Source organism: Martes martes, assembly GCF_963455335.1.
Source record: "Martes martes genome assembly, chromosome: 3".
Taxonomy (NCBI): domain Eukaryota; kingdom Metazoa; phylum Chordata; class Mammalia; order Carnivora; family Mustelidae; genus Martes; species Martes martes.
In genome coordinates, this window is record NC_137890.1 from 181,698,907 (window position 1) to 181,718,588 (window position 19,682).

Consider the following 19,682-nt stretch of genomic DNA (forward strand, 5'->3'; position numbering starts at 1 on the left):
TCACAACTGGTATTCATGCTCCCCCACTTCCAGGAGTTATTCTAACTGACCCTCAGGTATTACCTCACCAGGTCTTGGGGGCTTACTGGTGGGACTGATGTAGGAAAGATGTTAGGGTTCGGGGCCATTGGCCAAGAAAGAATTCTTGAGACATCTTTGGTGAAAAAGGTGGTTTTATGAATGCATAGGGACAGGACCCGTGCACAGAAAAAGCGGCACTGGGGTCATGAGGAGTGGTGATTATATACTTTCAAGTTGGGAAGAGGGTAGGGATAGTGTAAGGCTCTAAGAAATATTGGAAAAAGGTTTCCAGGACATTGAGGGGGCTATTGCTAGGAAAAGGTCATCTATTACTGTCTGATAAAACCTTAGTCGTGGGACCCTTCAGATGTGTATCTGACTGCCAACATGTATCTCGGGGTGTAGAGATAAAGGAAGTTTCCAAAGGAATTTTTGTATGTTAAACTGGACTTATAGGATCCTGGGGGTCAGGCTAACATTGTCTTTTCCCCATAGCAAAATATTAACATTGGGGCAGCTGAATTCCTAGAGGAATGTCACTTGGCCTGTTTCAAGGATTTGTCAATGGGCTGTAAGTAGTAAGGATATTTAATTTTTCTTTTGTCTTTGTTTCCCACATCAGTATGACTCAAATCGGGAATCTTAGCAGTCCCCTGAGGGGACTGAGCTATTGTTCTTATGCTGACACTGCTGCATGCATCCATTCACAGTTACAGTGGGACATGGAAATACAAAAAGGTGTCCAAATGAATCATCTGGGTTCCACCTGCAGTCCCCCTGCCTATGTCCTCCTGCTGAACCGGGTTGATCACCCCTGCCACAATGCTGATGCCTCTTCTTACCTGTTGGTGCCCAGACACAGGGATGTCAAAGTACACTAACAGCAGCCTTATCTTATAGTTGAACAAAAACTTTGTGTTCCCCCCCGGCAAGAGTATGCTCCCTTTGGGGACCAGGACCTCCATCCCTACAAGGGATGGGAAGAATAAAATCTCTCAGTGTGTCACTGGGAATGTCATCGGGGCTACTTGGTGACTGGACCCTATATATTCTTCCTGTCAGGAACACAGCAACATACAGAGTTCTCTGGAATAAGGCATATATTACATCTTCAAGGATGGCATCAATCCTTTCAGAATGCTGCCTCTGAGTTAACACTGAAGCTCTGCTTTTAGAAGGCCACTTCAGCCTTCTATCAAAGTATCGTACTAAGTACAACAATTTCTTTGAGAAACAAACCATACACATGGTTTTGCATACATAGTCCTATCTCTCTGTAATTATACAGAATATAGTCTTACTTGCTCCATTTAACCTAGATGACCAACTTTTATTTCTTCCTAGACAAAACTAGAAGACAGAAAATAAGAATTGTTTAGTTCTTTTTCTAATGAGCATGTTTGTCATATTGTCTTTATAAATTTTAAGGAGATTATATGTATAACAAAATCCAGGGATGCTTGGGTGGCTTAGTTGGTTAAGTGTCTGATTTTTTTTTTCCTGCTAGTGTATCTTTTTTTTTTTTTGTAATTTTTTTTTTCCCAGTGTTCCAAGATTCATTGTTTATGCACCACACCCAGTGCTCCATGCAATATGTGTCCTCCTTAATACCCACCACCAGGCTGATTCTTGATCTCAGCTTAGGTCTTGATCTCCGAGTCATGAGTTCAAGCCCCAAGCTGGGCTCCACGCTGGGTATGGAGCTTACTTTAAAAATAAATAAATAAATTCCAAAATTATTTTCACATCCTGTATATCTGTATCTATTTTTATTTTATTATTTTTTTTAAAGTAAGCTCCAGGCCCAACGTGGGGCTTAAACTTGCAAACCTGAGATCAAGAGTCAAATGCTCTACCAACTAAGCCAGCCAGGAGTCCCAATCTGTACCTATTTTTAAACATATAAGAATAGCAGTAAAATAAAACTGTTCAGTGTCCAATGTCACTCATTTTTTTTCTTTTGAGTTTGTCCAAGTATTCAAAGATTATGTATCAGTTAACTCAGTTTAACCTTTGTTTAAGGTCTTTAAGTTAGCTAAGAAACTAGAAATTACCATTTTAGTTAAATATGAAGTGTTTTTGTTTTTGTTTTTTTTTAAGATTTTATTTGTTTATTTGAGAGAGTAAGAGAGCACAAGCAAGGGAGGGGGCAGAGGCAGATGGAGAAGCAGATTCTTCTGAGCAGGGAGCCCCAAGTCAGGGCTCAATTCTAGGATCCTGGGATCATGACCCAAGCCAAAGGCAGATGCTTAACTGACTGAGTCACCCAAGTGCCACAAATATAAAGTCTTTAAGAATTTTGATATTATAGGGGTGCCTGGGTGGCTCGGTGGGTTAAAGCCTCTGCCTTCAGCTCGGGTCATGATCCCAGGGTCCTGGGATCGAGCCCTACATTGGGCTCTCTGCTCACCAGGGAGCCTGCTTCCTCCTCTCTCTCTCTTCGTCTGCCTCTCTGCCTACTTGTGATCTCTGTCTGTCAAATAAATAAATAAAATCTTAAAAAAAAGAATTTTGATATTATAGAAATAAGATTATAAACTTTTAGAAGATACCTATCCTTACAATTTTATCTAGTTAATCATGATTCTAAATTTTTGTAAGCATAAATAACTTGTAGAAATGATAATAATTTGTTCCATAAATCCAATGCAAGAAATTATATAAAGTTTAAATTATGAGATGTTCAATCTTCTTATATAAACTAACATACCCTGTTGGCATTAATTTGACTTTTTTTTTTCACTAATGTGACTTTTTAAAGTCAGGAAGGTAATTGTTTTTTAATCCTTTAAACCAGTATGATTAACTCATTCTAATTTGTCCAATGATTCCTCTATCAGTAATATCTTACGAACATTTTCTGCATGACATATAAACTTTGTATTCACAAATGAAATTAAAAAAAACTCTTTTAAATCCTGCTCAAAGTCCTTCATCTTGGAACCAAGGTTTTTTTCCTTCTTTTCTTGAAGTTTTTAAAGACTTCATTTAGGGCGCCTGGGTGGCTCAGTGGGTTAAGCCTCTGCCTTCGGCTCAGGTCATGATCTCAGGGTTCTGGGATCAAGTCCCGCATCGGGCTCTCTGCTCAGCAGGGAGCCTGCTTCCCCTCTCTCTCTGCCTGTCTCTCTGCCTACTTGTGATCTCTCTCTCTCTCTCTCTCTCTGGCAATAAATAAAATCTTTTAAAAAAAATAGTTTCTTTAAAATAAATAAATAAATAAATAAAGACTTCATTTATTTATTTGAGCAAGAGATGAGAGAGAGAGAGAGGATGAGCGAGCATGGGGAGGAGTAAAGAGAGGGAGACAAGCAGACTCTGTGCCTAACATGGAGCCCAATGTAGGGTTCTATCTCATGACCCTAAGATCATGACCTGAGCCAAAATTAAGAGTTGACACAGAGCCACCCAACTGTCTCTTTTCCTGTAGTTTTAACCAGAAATATCTCTTAAAAGCAATTTTGAAGAAAAAGAAGCACAACACAGTTTAACGATTTTTCTATTTTAGAAATTCTTTAGTAGACATTCCTGGACTGAACACATAATGAGAGAATAACTGTTTTCATCAATTAATCTTTAATGTTTCCCTAGGGAGGGAAGAGAAGAGGAATAGAAATTAAAAACGAGAGTGGCCAGCTTTAGTCAAATACAAAATTATCATTGTAAAAGACAATTATCTCTGCTTAATTAAAGCAAGGGTAAAGTTTAGATGCAGGAAAACCTATTTTGACATACATGCACACAAAAGAGGATGAGGGAGGGGAATCAGTCATTACAACTGCTTTAAACTGTAATTTAGGCCCCTTGATAATTTGATTTTATATGATAAAAATGCCAATAATTGTTAATACCTTAAGTATAAGAATGAGAGGGATATTTCTTATATTAAAGTGATCTTTCTCTCTTAGAGTAGTAAAACTATCTCTTTATGGGGCATTTTGAAAGGAAGGAAAAAAAGTCAGAAGAAGAGACAGAACAGAGGGAAATGGAGGAACATGGGACAAGGAAGTGGAATAGAAGAATAAAGGACATCATGTTCAAACTGTGATTTGAAAGGATTTAGAAAAGACAGTTTTAAACTTTTCAAAATTTTCTCTTGCCTTTGCCAAAGAATCTTTTAAGGAGGCAATTTCATAATCCCTTCAATATATTTTGGAATTTTCCTCTTGCCTTAAAATGTAGACAACTGTATGTTTGGGATATTGCTTTCTTTTTGCTTCAAAGTACCTCCCCAAATGAACAGTTTTATTTATATCAAAAGTTCCCCCAATTATAACCAATTTTAATTATATAACTATATGTAATTATATATATATATATGTAATTATAAACCAATTATAATTCCAAATAATCCTTTTTATCATTTAGAAAGCAAACAAGACACATTTTGATTCTAGCATAAATACATTTAAGATGCAGGAGTCCAGTCCAGAATGGCTACAAAACCAAACTAAAGATAAACCCATGAGTCTGACAACACTTAGCCAAATGTGAGCCTTGAATCTTGGGGACCCCCTCCTACAGAGAATCAGGCTTTCATGGACAAAACAAAAAAGAGTGGGCAAAATTCTCATAAAACTTTCATAAAGGACTTGAGACAGTTTTTCCAAAGGACGGCAGTCTGAAGAGAAATCTTCTGAACTGGCAAGTGTGCACCCATCTTCATCCGTAAGAACTTCTCATAGATCCACAACAAAGAAATGACAAGGACAAACAGTAGTGTTGACAGTAATAATGCAGATTTCTACCAAATAAAAGTTTTTCTGATCAATCAATGGATTTTTAAAGAGTTTATTCCGAGATACCACTCTCAAACAAAACAAACTAAACTTAGCATCTGGAGTATTTGATTAAAAAATGAGAAATCAGAGCTCAAAACCCACATGAACTTACCTCACCACTGCCATAGGAGAGACCCTGTGCAGGAGGCTCAAATCGCCTCAGAAAAGCATGCTGTTTCCAAGGTGACCAGTTTTGATTAGACCTCCAAGACCGTCAAATGCTGGCTCCTTTAAAATACCTCCAAAATAACCTGTTGATAAAGCAAAACTGAGGTTTTTGCTTATTGTAGTAAGGGAGAATACTATCTGGATAGTCTTAGTATCTCACAGGGGAAGTTAGAGGTGCAATATTTATGAGTTCTGGGATCTATTTTAAGATGAGTTGCAAGGCAGAGGATCTGATTGGAATGACACAAAGTTCATACATAATACCTTTTTGATTGGACAGTGGGAGGTCAGAGTTTAGAAGTGATTCTTTCATGAGCTTTCGCCTTCTTAGACTAATCTGTTATTCCCTCCATAACCGGAATTGTCCACTAGGCTGGAACTTCTTTGATTTACAATGCTTTTTCCTTTGTTTGAATTAAAAGTACTTATCACACCATTTTATGACTAGTTGATGAAAAAACTGTCTGCCACGGGGTACCTAGGTGGCTCAACTGGTTAAGCGGCTGGCTCTTGATTTCAGCTCAGGTCATGATCTCTGGGTAGTGAGATTCAGCCCTAGGTAGTGTTCCCAGCTCAGCAGGGAGTCGGCTTAAGATTCTCTCCCTCTCCCTCTGCCCCTCCTCCTGTGCCTGTGCTCTCTAAAATAAATAAATCTTAAAAACCAAACCAAACAAAACAACCTGCCTGCCACTCCATTGTGAGTCCCTATAGGGCTAGGATTAGGTCTTGCTAACCTTTCATACAGCCAGCAGGTAACACAGTGTCTGGTTCTCAATAAATACTCAGCCACTGCTGATCATGACTGGATAAAAACACACAAACAAGTTGACTAATCTGATTTTCAATTTATGAACATGAACCTTAAATGAACCCTTAGTCAAGTAGACCCATTAATATTATACTTCCCTTGCCTCATTATTCTCATACTAGCTTTTCTCCTCAACATGCTTCCTCCACACACCCATTATCACAGCTACCTAAGGGCTTTCCTTCTTATTTCATAGAAAATTGAAGCAATCAAGAGAATTTCCAGACTCTCCCTTGTAGTCACCTACCAGCACCTCTACCCATACAGTCTGCTTTGTCCTCTATCCATAGATAAGGTATCCACGGGACTATCTAAAGTTAAGCCCTTTCCTTATGGACTAGATCCCCTTTCTTCTACTCAAAAGTATTTCTTCAGCAGCTTCCTCAACAACTTTCCCTACTCTCTTTAGGTTGTTCCCCACTTATTTTTTTATAAGGACACTCTAAAAGCTGCATGTTCATTCAAAAATATTTTCTAAGCATCTGCCACTGTCATATATCAACGAACCAAAAAAAGACAAAGATCCTTGCCCCTGCAGTTTTAATCGAGTAGGGATAGACAGATAAACTATAAAGTTTGTTCTTAATATAATGGCCAAATTTATTTATTTATTTGAGAGAGAGAAAGAGAAAGAGAAAGAGTGTGGGGAGGAACAGAGGTAGAAGGCGAATGAAAATCTTGAGCAGACTACACCCTGAGCACGGAGGCCCATGCAGGGCTTGATCTCATGACTCTGAGATCACAACCTGAGCCAAAATCAAAGAGCGGATGCTCAACCAACTGAGCCACCCAGGCATCCCCAAAATTATGCTCTTAAAGGGAGTCATATTATGTTGTCATTCTGCTCAAAATTTGGCAACAGCTTTCCATTTCTGCTCAGAGTAAAAGCCAAAATCTTTCTGATGGATTATAAGACCCTACACGACCAGACTCCCTATTATCTCTCTGACCTCATTTCCCAGTACTCTTACTTGCTCACTCCACTCCAAACACATTAGCCTTGTTGCTGACCTTCAGGCACAGTGAATACTGCCCGGTCCTGCAGTTCCCTCTTATTTGCACTGCTATGCATGGGATCTGTATGACCCTCTTAATTGTCTTCAAGAATTTGCTTGCATGTACCTTCTCAATGAGGCCCATTCTGGCTGCCCTATTTAAAAATTGCAACTCTTACCATACTAACTCTGTATGTTTTTCTCAGCTCCATTTTTATGCTCTATCACTTGTCAACCTAATGTATAAGCATATAGTATACATACAATAATACATTTAAGTACATATACTTACATATAAACATGTACAATGTGCTTATGTTTATATATACTTTTACTGTTTATTATTTATTATCTTTCTCCCTTTACTGGAATGTAAACTCCAAAAGGGCAGGAAATATGTCTGCTTTGCAGAATGAATGAATGTCCATTTTTAAGATTTTTGAGTGTCTTTGTAGAACATAAATGTAAAAACCCAACAGTTTCTATAAAGCAATTAGAGATACAATAGTCAAGGCCAGAAAATTGTTATACAATTTTATTATGGTAATCAAAAAATTACTCTGGTACTTCCATTTGTCCATTATACCTACCTTCAGAAACCTGTAAAATTTTAAGTTTCATCCAAATTTTAGGAAAGTGCTCTTATTTTTAAAGATTTTATTTATTTGACAGAGAGAAAGAGAGAGAGGGTGTACACAAGCAGGGAGAGCGGCAGGCAGAGGGAGGGGGAGAAGCAGGCTCCTGGCTGAGCAGAGCAGATACGGGGCTGTGGGGCTCAAACCCAGGACCCAGGGATCACGACCTGAGCCAAAGGCAGATGCCCAACCGACCAAGCCACCGAGGCGCCCCTAGAAAAGGTTTTTGATTCAATGGGCCCTTTTAATGGATCATTTCAATAAGACTTTAAATGTAACACATACTAAGCAAAATATAAAATTCTTAGTCTGGCCTTCTAGAATTTCTACCATTTAAGCTTTCTCTCACCTTTCCAGTCTTTCCCCCAACTTCTTTCCTTCATTGACTCCTAAAACTCTCATCAAAATGAACATTGTATTTGTATCCCCAAAAGAGCCATATAATTCCTTCTACTTGCTCCTTGAATTCTATACATCTGCATTTTATTTTTTTTTAAAGATCTTATTTATTTATTTGACACACAGAGATCACAAGTAGGCAGAGAGGCAGGCAGAAAGAGAGAGAGGAGGAAGCTGGCTCTCCACTGAGCAGAGAGCCCGATGTGGGGCTTGATCCCAGGACACTGGGATCATGACCTGAGCCGAAGGCAGAGGCTTTAACCCACTGAGCCACCCAGGCGCCCCTATACATCTGCATTTTAATCTCATGTCCATGTCATGAAAGATCCAACTTAAAGATCCTATAATGAAAAGATCACTTGTTTGCTGGACCATGTGGCAAAAGGAACGTGGAAAGGTACTGGACAGACCTTGCTACCAATATTAACTTCATCACTTTGTAGTTCTTTAACAACCTCAAACAATTGAATTTCTGAATTTCAGTTCTCCCATTTGTGAGAGACATCATTAGTGGCCTAAATGTTAGTCAATGAATTCTGTCTTACTAAAATGCAATTTTTCTTGGGGTGGTATCCAGATTTCAAAAGAACTACATTTCCTAGCAGCCCTTACAAGTGGGGTGGTTATATAACTCTTCTAACCAATCCGATAAAAGTGGAAGTTGCTGATGGGTCTCCTAAAAAAGACCTTTGGCTCATTCTCCCAGCATAGGCCTTTTGCCCATTCCATTCTTACAGTCTGAACTCTCATCAGTGCTGCAAGTGGAGCAACCATCATGGACAAAAAAGCAACAAGTACATAGATGATAGCCACATGTTAGACATGGTTATATGAAAAGATTAAGGGAGGCTCAGTTCCTGGTGGGCACAGGGAACCACCGTACCAGCCCTGGTGAGACTGCCTTCAGATTTGGTTTCTTAAAAAAAACTAGACCTCTTTATTTTGTTAAGCCACCATAATCATGTCTCTGTTGCAAGCAGCCAAAGACACTCTCTAACAGATACATCATCTTGAAAATACAGATGCGGTGCCTGGGTGGGTCAGCTGGTTGAGCGTCCAACTCTTGATTTCAACTCAGGTCTTGATCTCAGGGTCAGGAATTCAAGCCCCATGTTGGGCTCCACACTGGATGTAGAGCTTACTTAAAAAAAAATAAATAAGGATCATGCTTACCTTTCAGGACTTAAAATTTTATTGTTAATATTAATTATAAAAATGAACATATATTGACTGGTATGTTACAGATTCCAATATTTCAACAAAAGTTAACTAATTAAATCCTCATAATAGTTAGGTAGCTACTACTACTTCTTCAGAAGAAAGAAAAATATGAAGAACTAAAAGTTTAAGTAATTTGACCAAGTTACACAGCTAATGAAGAGGAAGTGGTATTCAAATCTAACTGTCCAACTTCAGGGCACATGCTCTTAGTCACCGATCCTCGCTATAAAAATAAGGAATGACTTAACTTTTTGCTAGGCAAAATGCCAAGTGCTTTAACCAAATAATACAAAGCACTAAGTACAATGTCTGGTGCTTACTGTCAGTTCTCTTCCTTGTAAGTAATGTCATCTTCTTCTTCTTCTTTTTTTTTAATTTAAAGATTTTATTTATTTATTTGACACAGAGAGAGAGATATCACAAACAGGCAGAGCAGCAGGCAGAGAGAGAGGAAGAAGCAGGCTCCCCGCTGAGCAGAGAGCCCAACGTGGGCTCAATCTTAGGACCCTGAGATCATGACCTGAGCCGAAGGCAGAGGCTTAACCCACTGAGCCACCCAGGCGCCCCTTCTTCTTAATTCTTATATGATTTTATCCATATTCCTATTATCAAATTTACCACTTTCTATCTTGTATAAAGTTATATATTGCCTGTAATAGACAGTAAGTTCCTTTAAGGCAAACTTTTAAATCATTCATTTTGATATCCTGCATGGCCTAACTCTGTCAGGTACACAGAAGGCTGAGTCATTATGATTGGTGGAACCATGGCAGTGAGCACTGGAAACTATACCATCGAAGGTGGTCCCTATACAATCAGGCTGTTCTGGAGAATTACTTTGGACCAATCCTATACCCTAAATCCCACCATGATACCTACTTGTCTCACCCAGATTTGTGGTACCTTACTCCATTTCATGATCTATCCTTATGCTTCCCTTACAACCTCTATGTCCTCTCCCAATTCAATTGCTTGCAGAAACCCAAATGGGACATGATATCAACACTGTCTGGAGAACTTCCGTATCTAGTCTAGATGGAGTACAAGTGATCAGACTCACCTTCTGCCTGAAACAACTATAAAATTCGATAAAATATATGAAACAATGATTCTCAAAACACTGGACATTATGCAAGAGAGGACAGTGATCCCTGAGAGATGGAAAACAAATGAGATGAGGCTTATGCCATCCCAGACTACTGTCTAACGAGTTTCCAGGCTGCGGCACACAGAGTGGAACACTAGGCAGAGCCTCTCAGAGGGAGAAAATGAAACTTGGAATCAAGGAAGGCCAAAGCAACTAGAGTTGTAGGATAACGTACTGGAGAAGAGAGCTACACAGAAAACTCCAGAGCTCTGCAGAAGAGCACTCTATAACATTCGACAGAATATTTAATGATCAATGCATGAGTATAAGGAAATTACTTGAGACTAGAAGGAGAATAACCCTCTGAGGCTCGTAGGGTCCAGAAGAGTGCCTATACCCACCGGCCAGAGTAGAAAACCTCCTTAATTCAAGAGCAGTGTAGAGTACTCAGAAGGGATTTGCTTCAATAATGAGATAATATTAACACTACAAAGCTTGAAAGCAAGACATTAAAGGCACAAACTGTTTCCAAGAAAGTTAACTGTGTCCTAGAACAAAACTCAAGAATAGGAATAGGAATACAAAAATATCCAGTACCCAACAAGGCAAAAGTTATGTCTGACATCCAATCAAAAGTTACCAGGAATGCAAAAAAGCAGGAAAATATATAAAAATAATATATACAAGATACCTGATTATTTAAAGTATAAATAGTAACAATGTATTGTGAGGTTATAAGATACATAGAAATAAAATATGTGACCCCAATAGCACAAAGAAGTGGAAAAACTTAAGTATATTATTGTAAAATTCTTATACTATATGTGAATTGATGGAATAGTATTTGAAGGTAGACTGGTAGAGTACAGTATAAATGTTAAAGCAATCATTAAAATAACAAGAGTTACAGCTAATAAGTCAATAAAGGAGGTAAAGCTGAATTATTAAAAAAGGGCAATTGCACCAAAAGGCAGAAAAAGAAAAGGGAGCAAAGTATAGATGGAACAAATAACAAGATGGAAGGGAAGACTCAATGCATCTTGATGAACAAGTATGATTTATTCCAGGAATGCAAGGATGCAAGGCTGTTTTACCCTTTGAAATTCAGTCAAAGTCTTTTATCATACTGTGAGACTAAAAAAAGGAAAGACCAAATGATCATCTCAACATACGCAGAAAAAGCACCTGACAAAATCAAATATCCATTCCTAACAAAAATTCTCAGCATGCTAAAACAGGATGACTCTCGTTCAATTTGATAAGACATATTCTAAAATTATGGTTAACCTCATAGTAGTGAAAGACTATTTCCCCCTAAGATCAGAAACAAGGCAAGATCTACTCTAACTGGTTCTAATCAAAGCTGTACCTTAGGTTCTAGTCAGTGTAACAGCTTTGAAAAAGAAATACAAAGCATCCAGATTGGAAAGGAAGATGTAAAACAGCATAATTGTTTATGTAAAAAAATCTAATAGAGTATACGAAAAATCTATGAGAATAAGTGAGTTTAAGAAGGTTGCAAAATAAAAGATCCATATAACATATCAATTGTATTTCATATTATGCAAATATAAGAAATTGAAATTAAAAAACGTCATTTAGAAGTTCTTAGTGATAAATCTGACAAAAGGTATGTGAGACCTATACACTGAAAACTCTAAGATATTGCCAAGGAAAAAATTAAGTATCAATATTAAGATTTCAATTATCCCCAAATTGATCTATATATTCTACATTACTTCAGTCAAAATCCCATCAGGCATTTAAAAAAAAAGAAACTGAGCAGGAGATTCTAAAATTCACATGGAAAAACAAAGAACTTAGAAGAGCCAAAAGAAATTTGAAAGGAAGAATAAGGTTCAAAGACTGTATTACCACGAAGCCTGGGTGGCTTAGTAGGTAGGTTGAGTGTCTGCCTTCAGCTCAGGTCATGATCCCAGGTCCTGGAATTGAGCCCTGTATTGGGGTCCTTGCTCAGTGGGGAGCCTGCTTCTCCCTCTCTCTCTGCCTGCCACTCTCCCTGCCTATGCTCTCTCTCTCACTCTCTCTCTGACAAGTAAGTAAAATCTTAAAAAAAATTTTTATTTAATAAAAAATTAAAAAAAAAACCAAAGACTGTATTACCTGACTTCAAAACTTATCTTAAAGCTATAGTAATCAAGACAATGTGCTACTGGCATCAATATGGACCCAACTTTTCCAATCTTGGTACTACCGACATTTTGAACCAGACAATTCTTTATTGTAGGGACTGTTCTATACATTGTACAATGTTGAGCAGAAGCTCTGGCTTCTATCAGAAACCAGTAGTATCTCCCTAGCTAACACTACTGAAACTGTCTCCAGACTTTGTGCAATGTCCCCTAGAGGCAAAATTTCCCTGCTTGAGACCACTGAGATAGACAATGTATCAATGAAAAAGAAGAGAGTCCAGAAAGTCACCCAAATATACGTGATCAATGAATTTTTTCATCAAGGGTATAAATTTAATTCAATAGAGAAATACAGTCTTTTCATAAAATGGTACTGAAACAATTGTGTATTCATATGCAAAAAGGGTCGTGTACTATGTATATAAAAATTAACTCAAAATAGATGACGCACCTAAATGTAAACTCAAAGTTATAAAATTTCTGAGAAGAAAACCTGGAGAAAAACCTAATCTTGGGTTAGGCAAAGATCCCTTACACAAAAGTACGATCCACAAAGGAAAAAAAAGATACACTGGACTTAATCACAATTAAGAACTGCTCTTTATGGGGTGCCTGGGTGGCGCAGCCATCATGATCCCAGGGTCCTGGGATGGAGTCCCGCATTCAGCTCCCTGCTCAGTGGGGAGCCTGCTTCTCCCTCTTCCTCTGCCTGCTGCTCCCCCTGCTATGCTCTTTTTATAAAATAAATGAATAAAATCTTTTTTTTAAAAAAAGGACTTGTATCTAGAAAACAACAATTCCATTTAAAAATGAGGTAATGAGGGGTGCCTGGGTGGCTCAGTGGGTTAAAACCTCTACCTTCGGCTCAGGTCATGATCCCAGGGTCCTGGGATCAAGCCCTGCATCATGCTCTCTGCTCAGCAGGGAGCCTGCTTCCCTTCCTCCCTCTCTGCCTCCCTCTCTGCCTACTTGTGATCTCTGTCTGTCAAATAAATAAATAAAGTCTTAAAAAAAAAAAAATGCCCAACCTCTGGGGATTATAAGTTGTTAAAAAAAAAAAAAATGAGGTAAAGATCCAAACAGACACTCCACTAAAGAAGATATACAGATGGCATGTAACACATGAAAAGATGTTCAACGGCACTGGTCATCACAGAAATGGAAATTAAAACCACAATGAGATACTACTATATACCTATTACAATGCCTATAATATAAAAGCCAGCCCCTACCAAGTGTTGGCTAGAACTCTCATATACAGCTGACAGGAGTGTAAGGTGGTATAACCACTTCAGAAAAATCACTTGAGTTTCCTGAAATGTTAAATATATACCTACCACATAACCCAGGTATTCCACTACTATTTACTTAAGAGAAATGAAAGCATATATTATAAAAAGATTTTTATACAAATGTTCATAGCAGCTTTATTTGTAATAGCCAAGAACTGAAAACAACCCAGGTATTCACCAACAGGTGAATGGATAGACAAATGATGGCATATCCATCCAATGGAATACTACTCAGCAGTAAAAAGGAATGGGCTATTCATATATTCTGACACAGATTAATCTGAAAACAACTATGCTGAGTGACAAGAGTCATAAAAAACGTTCATACCAGATAATTTTTATAAAATCGTAGCCAAAGCAAACTGATCTCTCATGACAGAAAGCAAATCAGTAGTTGTTTGGGGATGGTGAGGTAGGAATAGGAAACAGAAGAAGAGGGAATGGATTATAAAGAGGCACTAGGAGCTTTAGAGGTGATGGATATGTTCATCATCTGGATTGCAGTGATAGTTTCATAGATGTATACATGTATCAAAACTTATTAAATTGTGCACTTTAAATATGTGCAATTTATTTTATGTCAATTATACCTCAATAAAAATATTTTTAAGAACCTAATATCAGACTCCTACTCTGTCCTCTGGTTTTAGAATTCTTTTTCTTTTCTAATTGAGATATGATTAACACATTAAGTTTAAGGTATACAATATGTTGATTTGGTCATTTATATTTTGCAATATATTACCACCATAGAGTTAGCTAATAACCACTATCATGTCACACAATTATTATTTCCCTTTTACTACCCCCCATTCTTTTCTTTTAGATGTAGTCTCTGAGCAACTTTGAATATTACAATATGGTATTATTGATTGTAATTACTATGCTGTACATTAGAATTCTAGAACTTATTTACTGATTGCAAGGTTTACCCTTGAACATTTCCCCTGCACAATTATACCCATATCACATTTTCAAAGGTTTTCAATATTAACCATACAACTTAGTTATTTTTCTCATGAATCAAATTTAGAATCCACTAGTGAGTTTTTTTAAGATTCTGATTTTATTCCTAAAGTTTTAAGACTTCAGTCAGCAACAAATATTTGCATTATTTAACAATAGTTTTCATAGTTAATGTGTATGTGGCAAAAGTACACTAAGGCTTTGCCATTACAACTAAGTTAATTAAGTAGAATTACAGACATTTAGATACCAAAGCAATACACCATTTAAGATGTCTGAAGCTAAATCAGCTGATAGGGAATAGTTAATACAGTATCCCTTCTGGAGACAGTAAGATTTTCTACAGTACTACAAAATAGGCAGGTGGAATAAAGCAGAAAAAAAAAAGAAAAGGAAAGGAAAGAAGAGAAAAGCCAGAACGGAAAACACAGATGATCCCTCCTTTTTAACCAAGAAATATAAAGTTGTACTTAAAGATGTCACAATGCCAAGATGTGAGAAAAAGAATTACTAATACCTTATTACATGCATTATATTAAAATGTTGACGGTTGGCTGAGCTGAGAGTACTAAGTGCATATATGTCCCTAAATGGAATGATAACAGGAGTTACTGGTAGTTATGCTGAAAAACTTTCAAGTTCCAAATTGAACATAAATTTCTAGCCAAAGTTCGCAGGTAATTAAAGTGTTTATTTAACATCTTTAACAGGAACAAAACTACCACTATCCCCAGAAAAAGTATAAAAAGAAAACTACCAACAAGTTTAAGAAAAAAAATAACACAGGATTTTTAATGAAAAAAATTACATTATAACAAGGACACTATACATTAAGTTACAATATATATATGTATATACACACACATTTTAAAACTTTTTTAAAAATCTGGTACAAATTAAATGACATCTTTCACATACTCACATGATTAAGTCTGTATTTTGACAGGATGTAAAAATGAAACACAAGCTGGTGGGCCTCAAAATCAGAAACTGCAATGCAGGACCAGCTTCCAAAATCTATTTTCTATCATTTTTGTAACTTTTAGAAAACATTTACCTTGGATAAGACAAGGTAATTAGTATAAAAGCTTTTTCTTTTAGGCATGTTAGCTGCTTATGGAGAAATTAATATTGAAGAAAAAAGCCCACCATGGCAGTGTTTATCTATAACTCACTGTAGTATAAATAAAGTTCACTGGGAGGCTTTGGAACATGGAAACTACAATGATGGAAAAAGCTGAGCTGTAATTAGGAATTTCTAACTGTTTATTTTGAATGTCCAACTCACTACTACATATATTACACCTTGCAATACATCACACAAAAGAGCAGATGTCAAAGTTTGCTGTAGAGCTGTTAGGAGAATGCGAAATATAGATACTGAAAGTTTTATGCACTCGTACTTAATACCCTGTGCATTTAAAAAATAATTGAATATTTAAAATATGTAAACATACTTTTAAAAAAGCGATGCTAAGCACCTTTAAAATACAATACTGATATATTGTGATTGAACATGCATTTAGAGGACACATGAATTTTTAAAAATTTAGAAACTATTTTTAAAGAGCTACTCATTGAAATACTTACATGAAAATATTGATAGTTCCAGTTTCTACCTAAAAACCAAAAGAGTATACAATTAGGGACTGAAACCTTCCTTCATGCTCTTTTTTAATTTTGCTTTTTGTTTGTGAGGAGGATGCACTGTAACTTTCTGTCCTCATAAAAACAAAAACAAAAAGGAGTACCAGAGAGACATTCACATAGAATGAAGTGAGAGAAATATTTTTTAACTGTGTTTTGTTAAAACTGTGTTTTGTTAAGTGCCAAAGTCTGAATCCTCTAACATCTCTCATTCTCATAGGTTAGGTAACTCACTAGAGTTTGTATCTTAACAAGCATTTCTCCTTAACAACTCAACATCAAAAAAGAAAAGAATGTCTCCAAAGGAACATAGTTAAATTGGTAAAATATTTAATAAGCTCTTGCCATTAATAAAAAGTGAAGATTACTTAAAATCTTGAAAACAGTTTCCATAAACTGGAAATAACAAATGAAAAGAATATTATCTACAATGTAACACTACAATATAAATTTAGACTTATACCCTTTAAGTACACACAGACTAAGAGAAATCTGGGTTTGAGGTAATTAAGGGCTGTGTTTAACTTAGAGTAACATAATCAGATTTGGCAGCCTGCCTCTAAAATGCTGACATCAAATATTTTCAGTTCGTAGAACAGCTATTCTAACTAAAAATCATGTATGTAATTAAATATTAACTTTGTATTAAATAGGGGCATAAATAATACATTTTATATTAAATAGGGTATAAATCTAAAGAGCAAGATGTTTTATTAAAGTTCCACTCACTTCTAATATAACAATGCTTTATACTTAGATACATATGTACCTGCAACAATTAAAATGAATTAAGAATGGGAGACTGGATTTAGGAAAGCTAAAAATGACTCATATTCATGTAAAATATTAAGGTTAAATTTCATATTATATCTCATACCCTTTGAATATTAAACATTCATATCCATTTGAAATCCTTAATTATTTTAATATAAAAGCTTAAATATACCCACACATGGTCCCTGGGGTAAAAAAAGGCCTTTATATTGATTTCTTGACAGTTTATAATTGACATTTCTAGTTTGCCAACCTTCCAGAAAACAGAAGCTTACAATGAATATAGTGATTAGTACTTATTCAGTATTTCGAGTAAATATACTTACTCAACAAGTAAATATTCATACACATCAGTTGTTTTAAAGTTTTAAATATGAACTAATTTTTTAACTACAAATACTTACCTTGAAATAGCATAAATTCTAATACCACCAATTCAGTAAGAACTCTGGCATAGAAAAATAAATACAACTCAAATTCTTTTCCAACCAGAGTTGAATCTTCAATACAAAACGGAAAAAAAAAATCCCCTGCTGATATCAAAAAGTCCCCCAAATCATCTGTAAACCCCAGGGGAAGTCTGTTATTCTTTCTGAATTCTCTCAATTTCTACATTTTCCTATCCATAAGTAGTGCTTTACCTACAATACTATATAAATCCATGCAATATACATTTATTTCTGTGTTTTATCTGATTAATTCAAGTTAAAATTATGAGTACTTACCAAGACACTTTAAATTTCTATTAGATGACCATTAGTATGCTATTGGTTTGTAGTTTGAAGTATAAAAAATTATAATGGAAGAAGCCAAAATGCAACTACTGTTTCCACAGATGAGAATGCTGGGCTCCATGTTATGATTCAAATCTACTACTGTTTTATCTTCCCTAATGTGACAGACTACAAATAATCTCTCACCTGTCTGCTATAATGTAAAGAATTTCTTCACAACTTTAAAGAGGCAGTAAGTTCTTTTATCACTTTTAAATAAAAAGTCAACGCACAGTCACACACACACACACACACACACACACACACACACACACACTCTGTCTCTCTCTCTCTCTCTCTTGCTCTCTCTCACACACACTCTATTTTTTGTTGTTTTTGTCTTTTCAGAACCCAAATTGGATATTTTCAAGAGATGAGTTATGTAACTATTTGTGTTCAGACTATATTGTCATGAATAAATTCAGATGATCTTTTGAAATACTGTCCTCATTAGATAATCAAAAAGCATAAGAATTATACAAAATGACAGCAGTAAAATAGCTTCCAAAAATATGGACTTGGCAACAAACATATCAGTTTTAAACCAAAACTGCTCATTGAACTAGTCTTTAGTCCATCTATCACAATACTGCACTTTGACAATATTCACCTTCTTTTTTATGACATCATAAGTTACCCAAGTTATAAATTCTGAAAAGCTTCAATAATTTATGTGGCAGATAATTTCTTACAGTCCAAAATTTTTTTTGCTTCCATAGACAATGCTGGTTCTTTGGGTTCTTGCTTAACTTGGCTCAGAGAAATGGTACCTTCTGGATTTTCTTCAACTTTAAAACCAAACATAAAAGAAAAACCCTAAAGGTTAATGTAAACTTATAACACTGGAATCTTTATAATTATATGAATTTAGAAGCAAAGCAAAAAACAGTCGTTTTTTAAAAAACAGTCAGTGTATTTGAGAATTCAGTACTTCTGACATCTTAATAGTCATTCATAATAAATTCTTTCAGGATGTGTATACCTGAAACTAATGTACTATTGTATGTCAACTAAACTTCAATAAAAAAATGTAAAGAAAAATAATAAAAAATTAAATGTTGAGAAGTTTAAAAAAGTTTCTTCAGTATGCTTCCAGTAATGAAAACAAGAAGAGACTAAGAAAACCAGAGTTCCTCTCCTCTACAGATGCTTTGATAAAAAAGCAGTCCATAATTTCATGAAAGTATGAGGACTATCTCATATTTAAATTTAACTGCCTTTAAAACTATGGGTAAACAAAAGTCAGGAAGCCTCCTATTATTGGAAAATGACGTTTTGCAAACAGTAGGTATATGTATTACAAATTTACAGATTTGTTACCACTCTACTATGGCTTCCCTATGTGGCCATACATCAAGGCAAATACTCCTTCCCTAAAGAAACTCAACTACATGAGTACTTTAGAAAAGAATATGCCACCTCTTAATGGATAGTTCTGACTTAGCTGTACAAGCTGTATGTTTGCTTATCTGAAACACTGCACAATGCACTTACCATTCTGATTTTAAAGTACTTATGACCAGATTAATCTGAACGCAGCATACCAGCGACACTGTCTTGAACTGGCAAGTGAGATGTCTCTTTCTCAGGGATATCAGTTTTTCAATTGCTAAAGGGAACCAAGATTAAGGGGACCAATATTTGCTCAGGCCAAGTGTGTTGAACACCCCTAATGCTTGTCACATATGGATGTGTTAGAGTTTAGCCCACACCATAAAGAAAACCAGAGAAGATGGATTTGAGTGACCCTTAGGATTCATATGCAGGTGAAGTAGTCCCTCAGATCATGATCTAACTTGATAAATCATGCAAGTTCAGATCCAAAGAGGGTCTTCTTTAAAGCAATCTGATTAGATCCCCCAGAAATACCTTGGTACAACATAGAGGGAGGAAGCATGTTAGAATGGAAAGAAACTTTGAAGGCAGATAGATCTGGGTTAAAATCCCTGCTCTATCACTTTTAGG

At 36.1% G+C, this 19,682-nt stretch overlaps 1 protein-coding gene across 2 annotated transcripts in view; it reads right to left on the reverse strand.

Moving 5' to 3' along the window:
* The window catches only part of CARF (calcium responsive transcription factor), a 105,152-nt gene that overhangs the window by 24,213 nt on the left and 61,257 nt on the right, over positions 1-19,682 (reverse strand). The window contains exons 18-19 of one of the 2 annotated variants that reach the window (XM_080798671.1): positions 16,114-16,142; positions 4,912-5,050 (exon numbers count right to left, since the gene is read on the reverse strand). In XM_080798671.1, coding sequence (XP_080654797.1) covers positions 5,030-5,050; positions 16,114-16,142 — 50 coding nt within the window. In that variant the 3' untranslated portion in view covers positions 4,912-5,029. Of the gene's footprint in view, positions 1-4,911; positions 5,051-7,900; positions 8,946-16,113; positions 16,143-19,682 lie in introns of those variants that run through there. The other variant, XM_080798672.1, reaches the window with a different exon arrangement.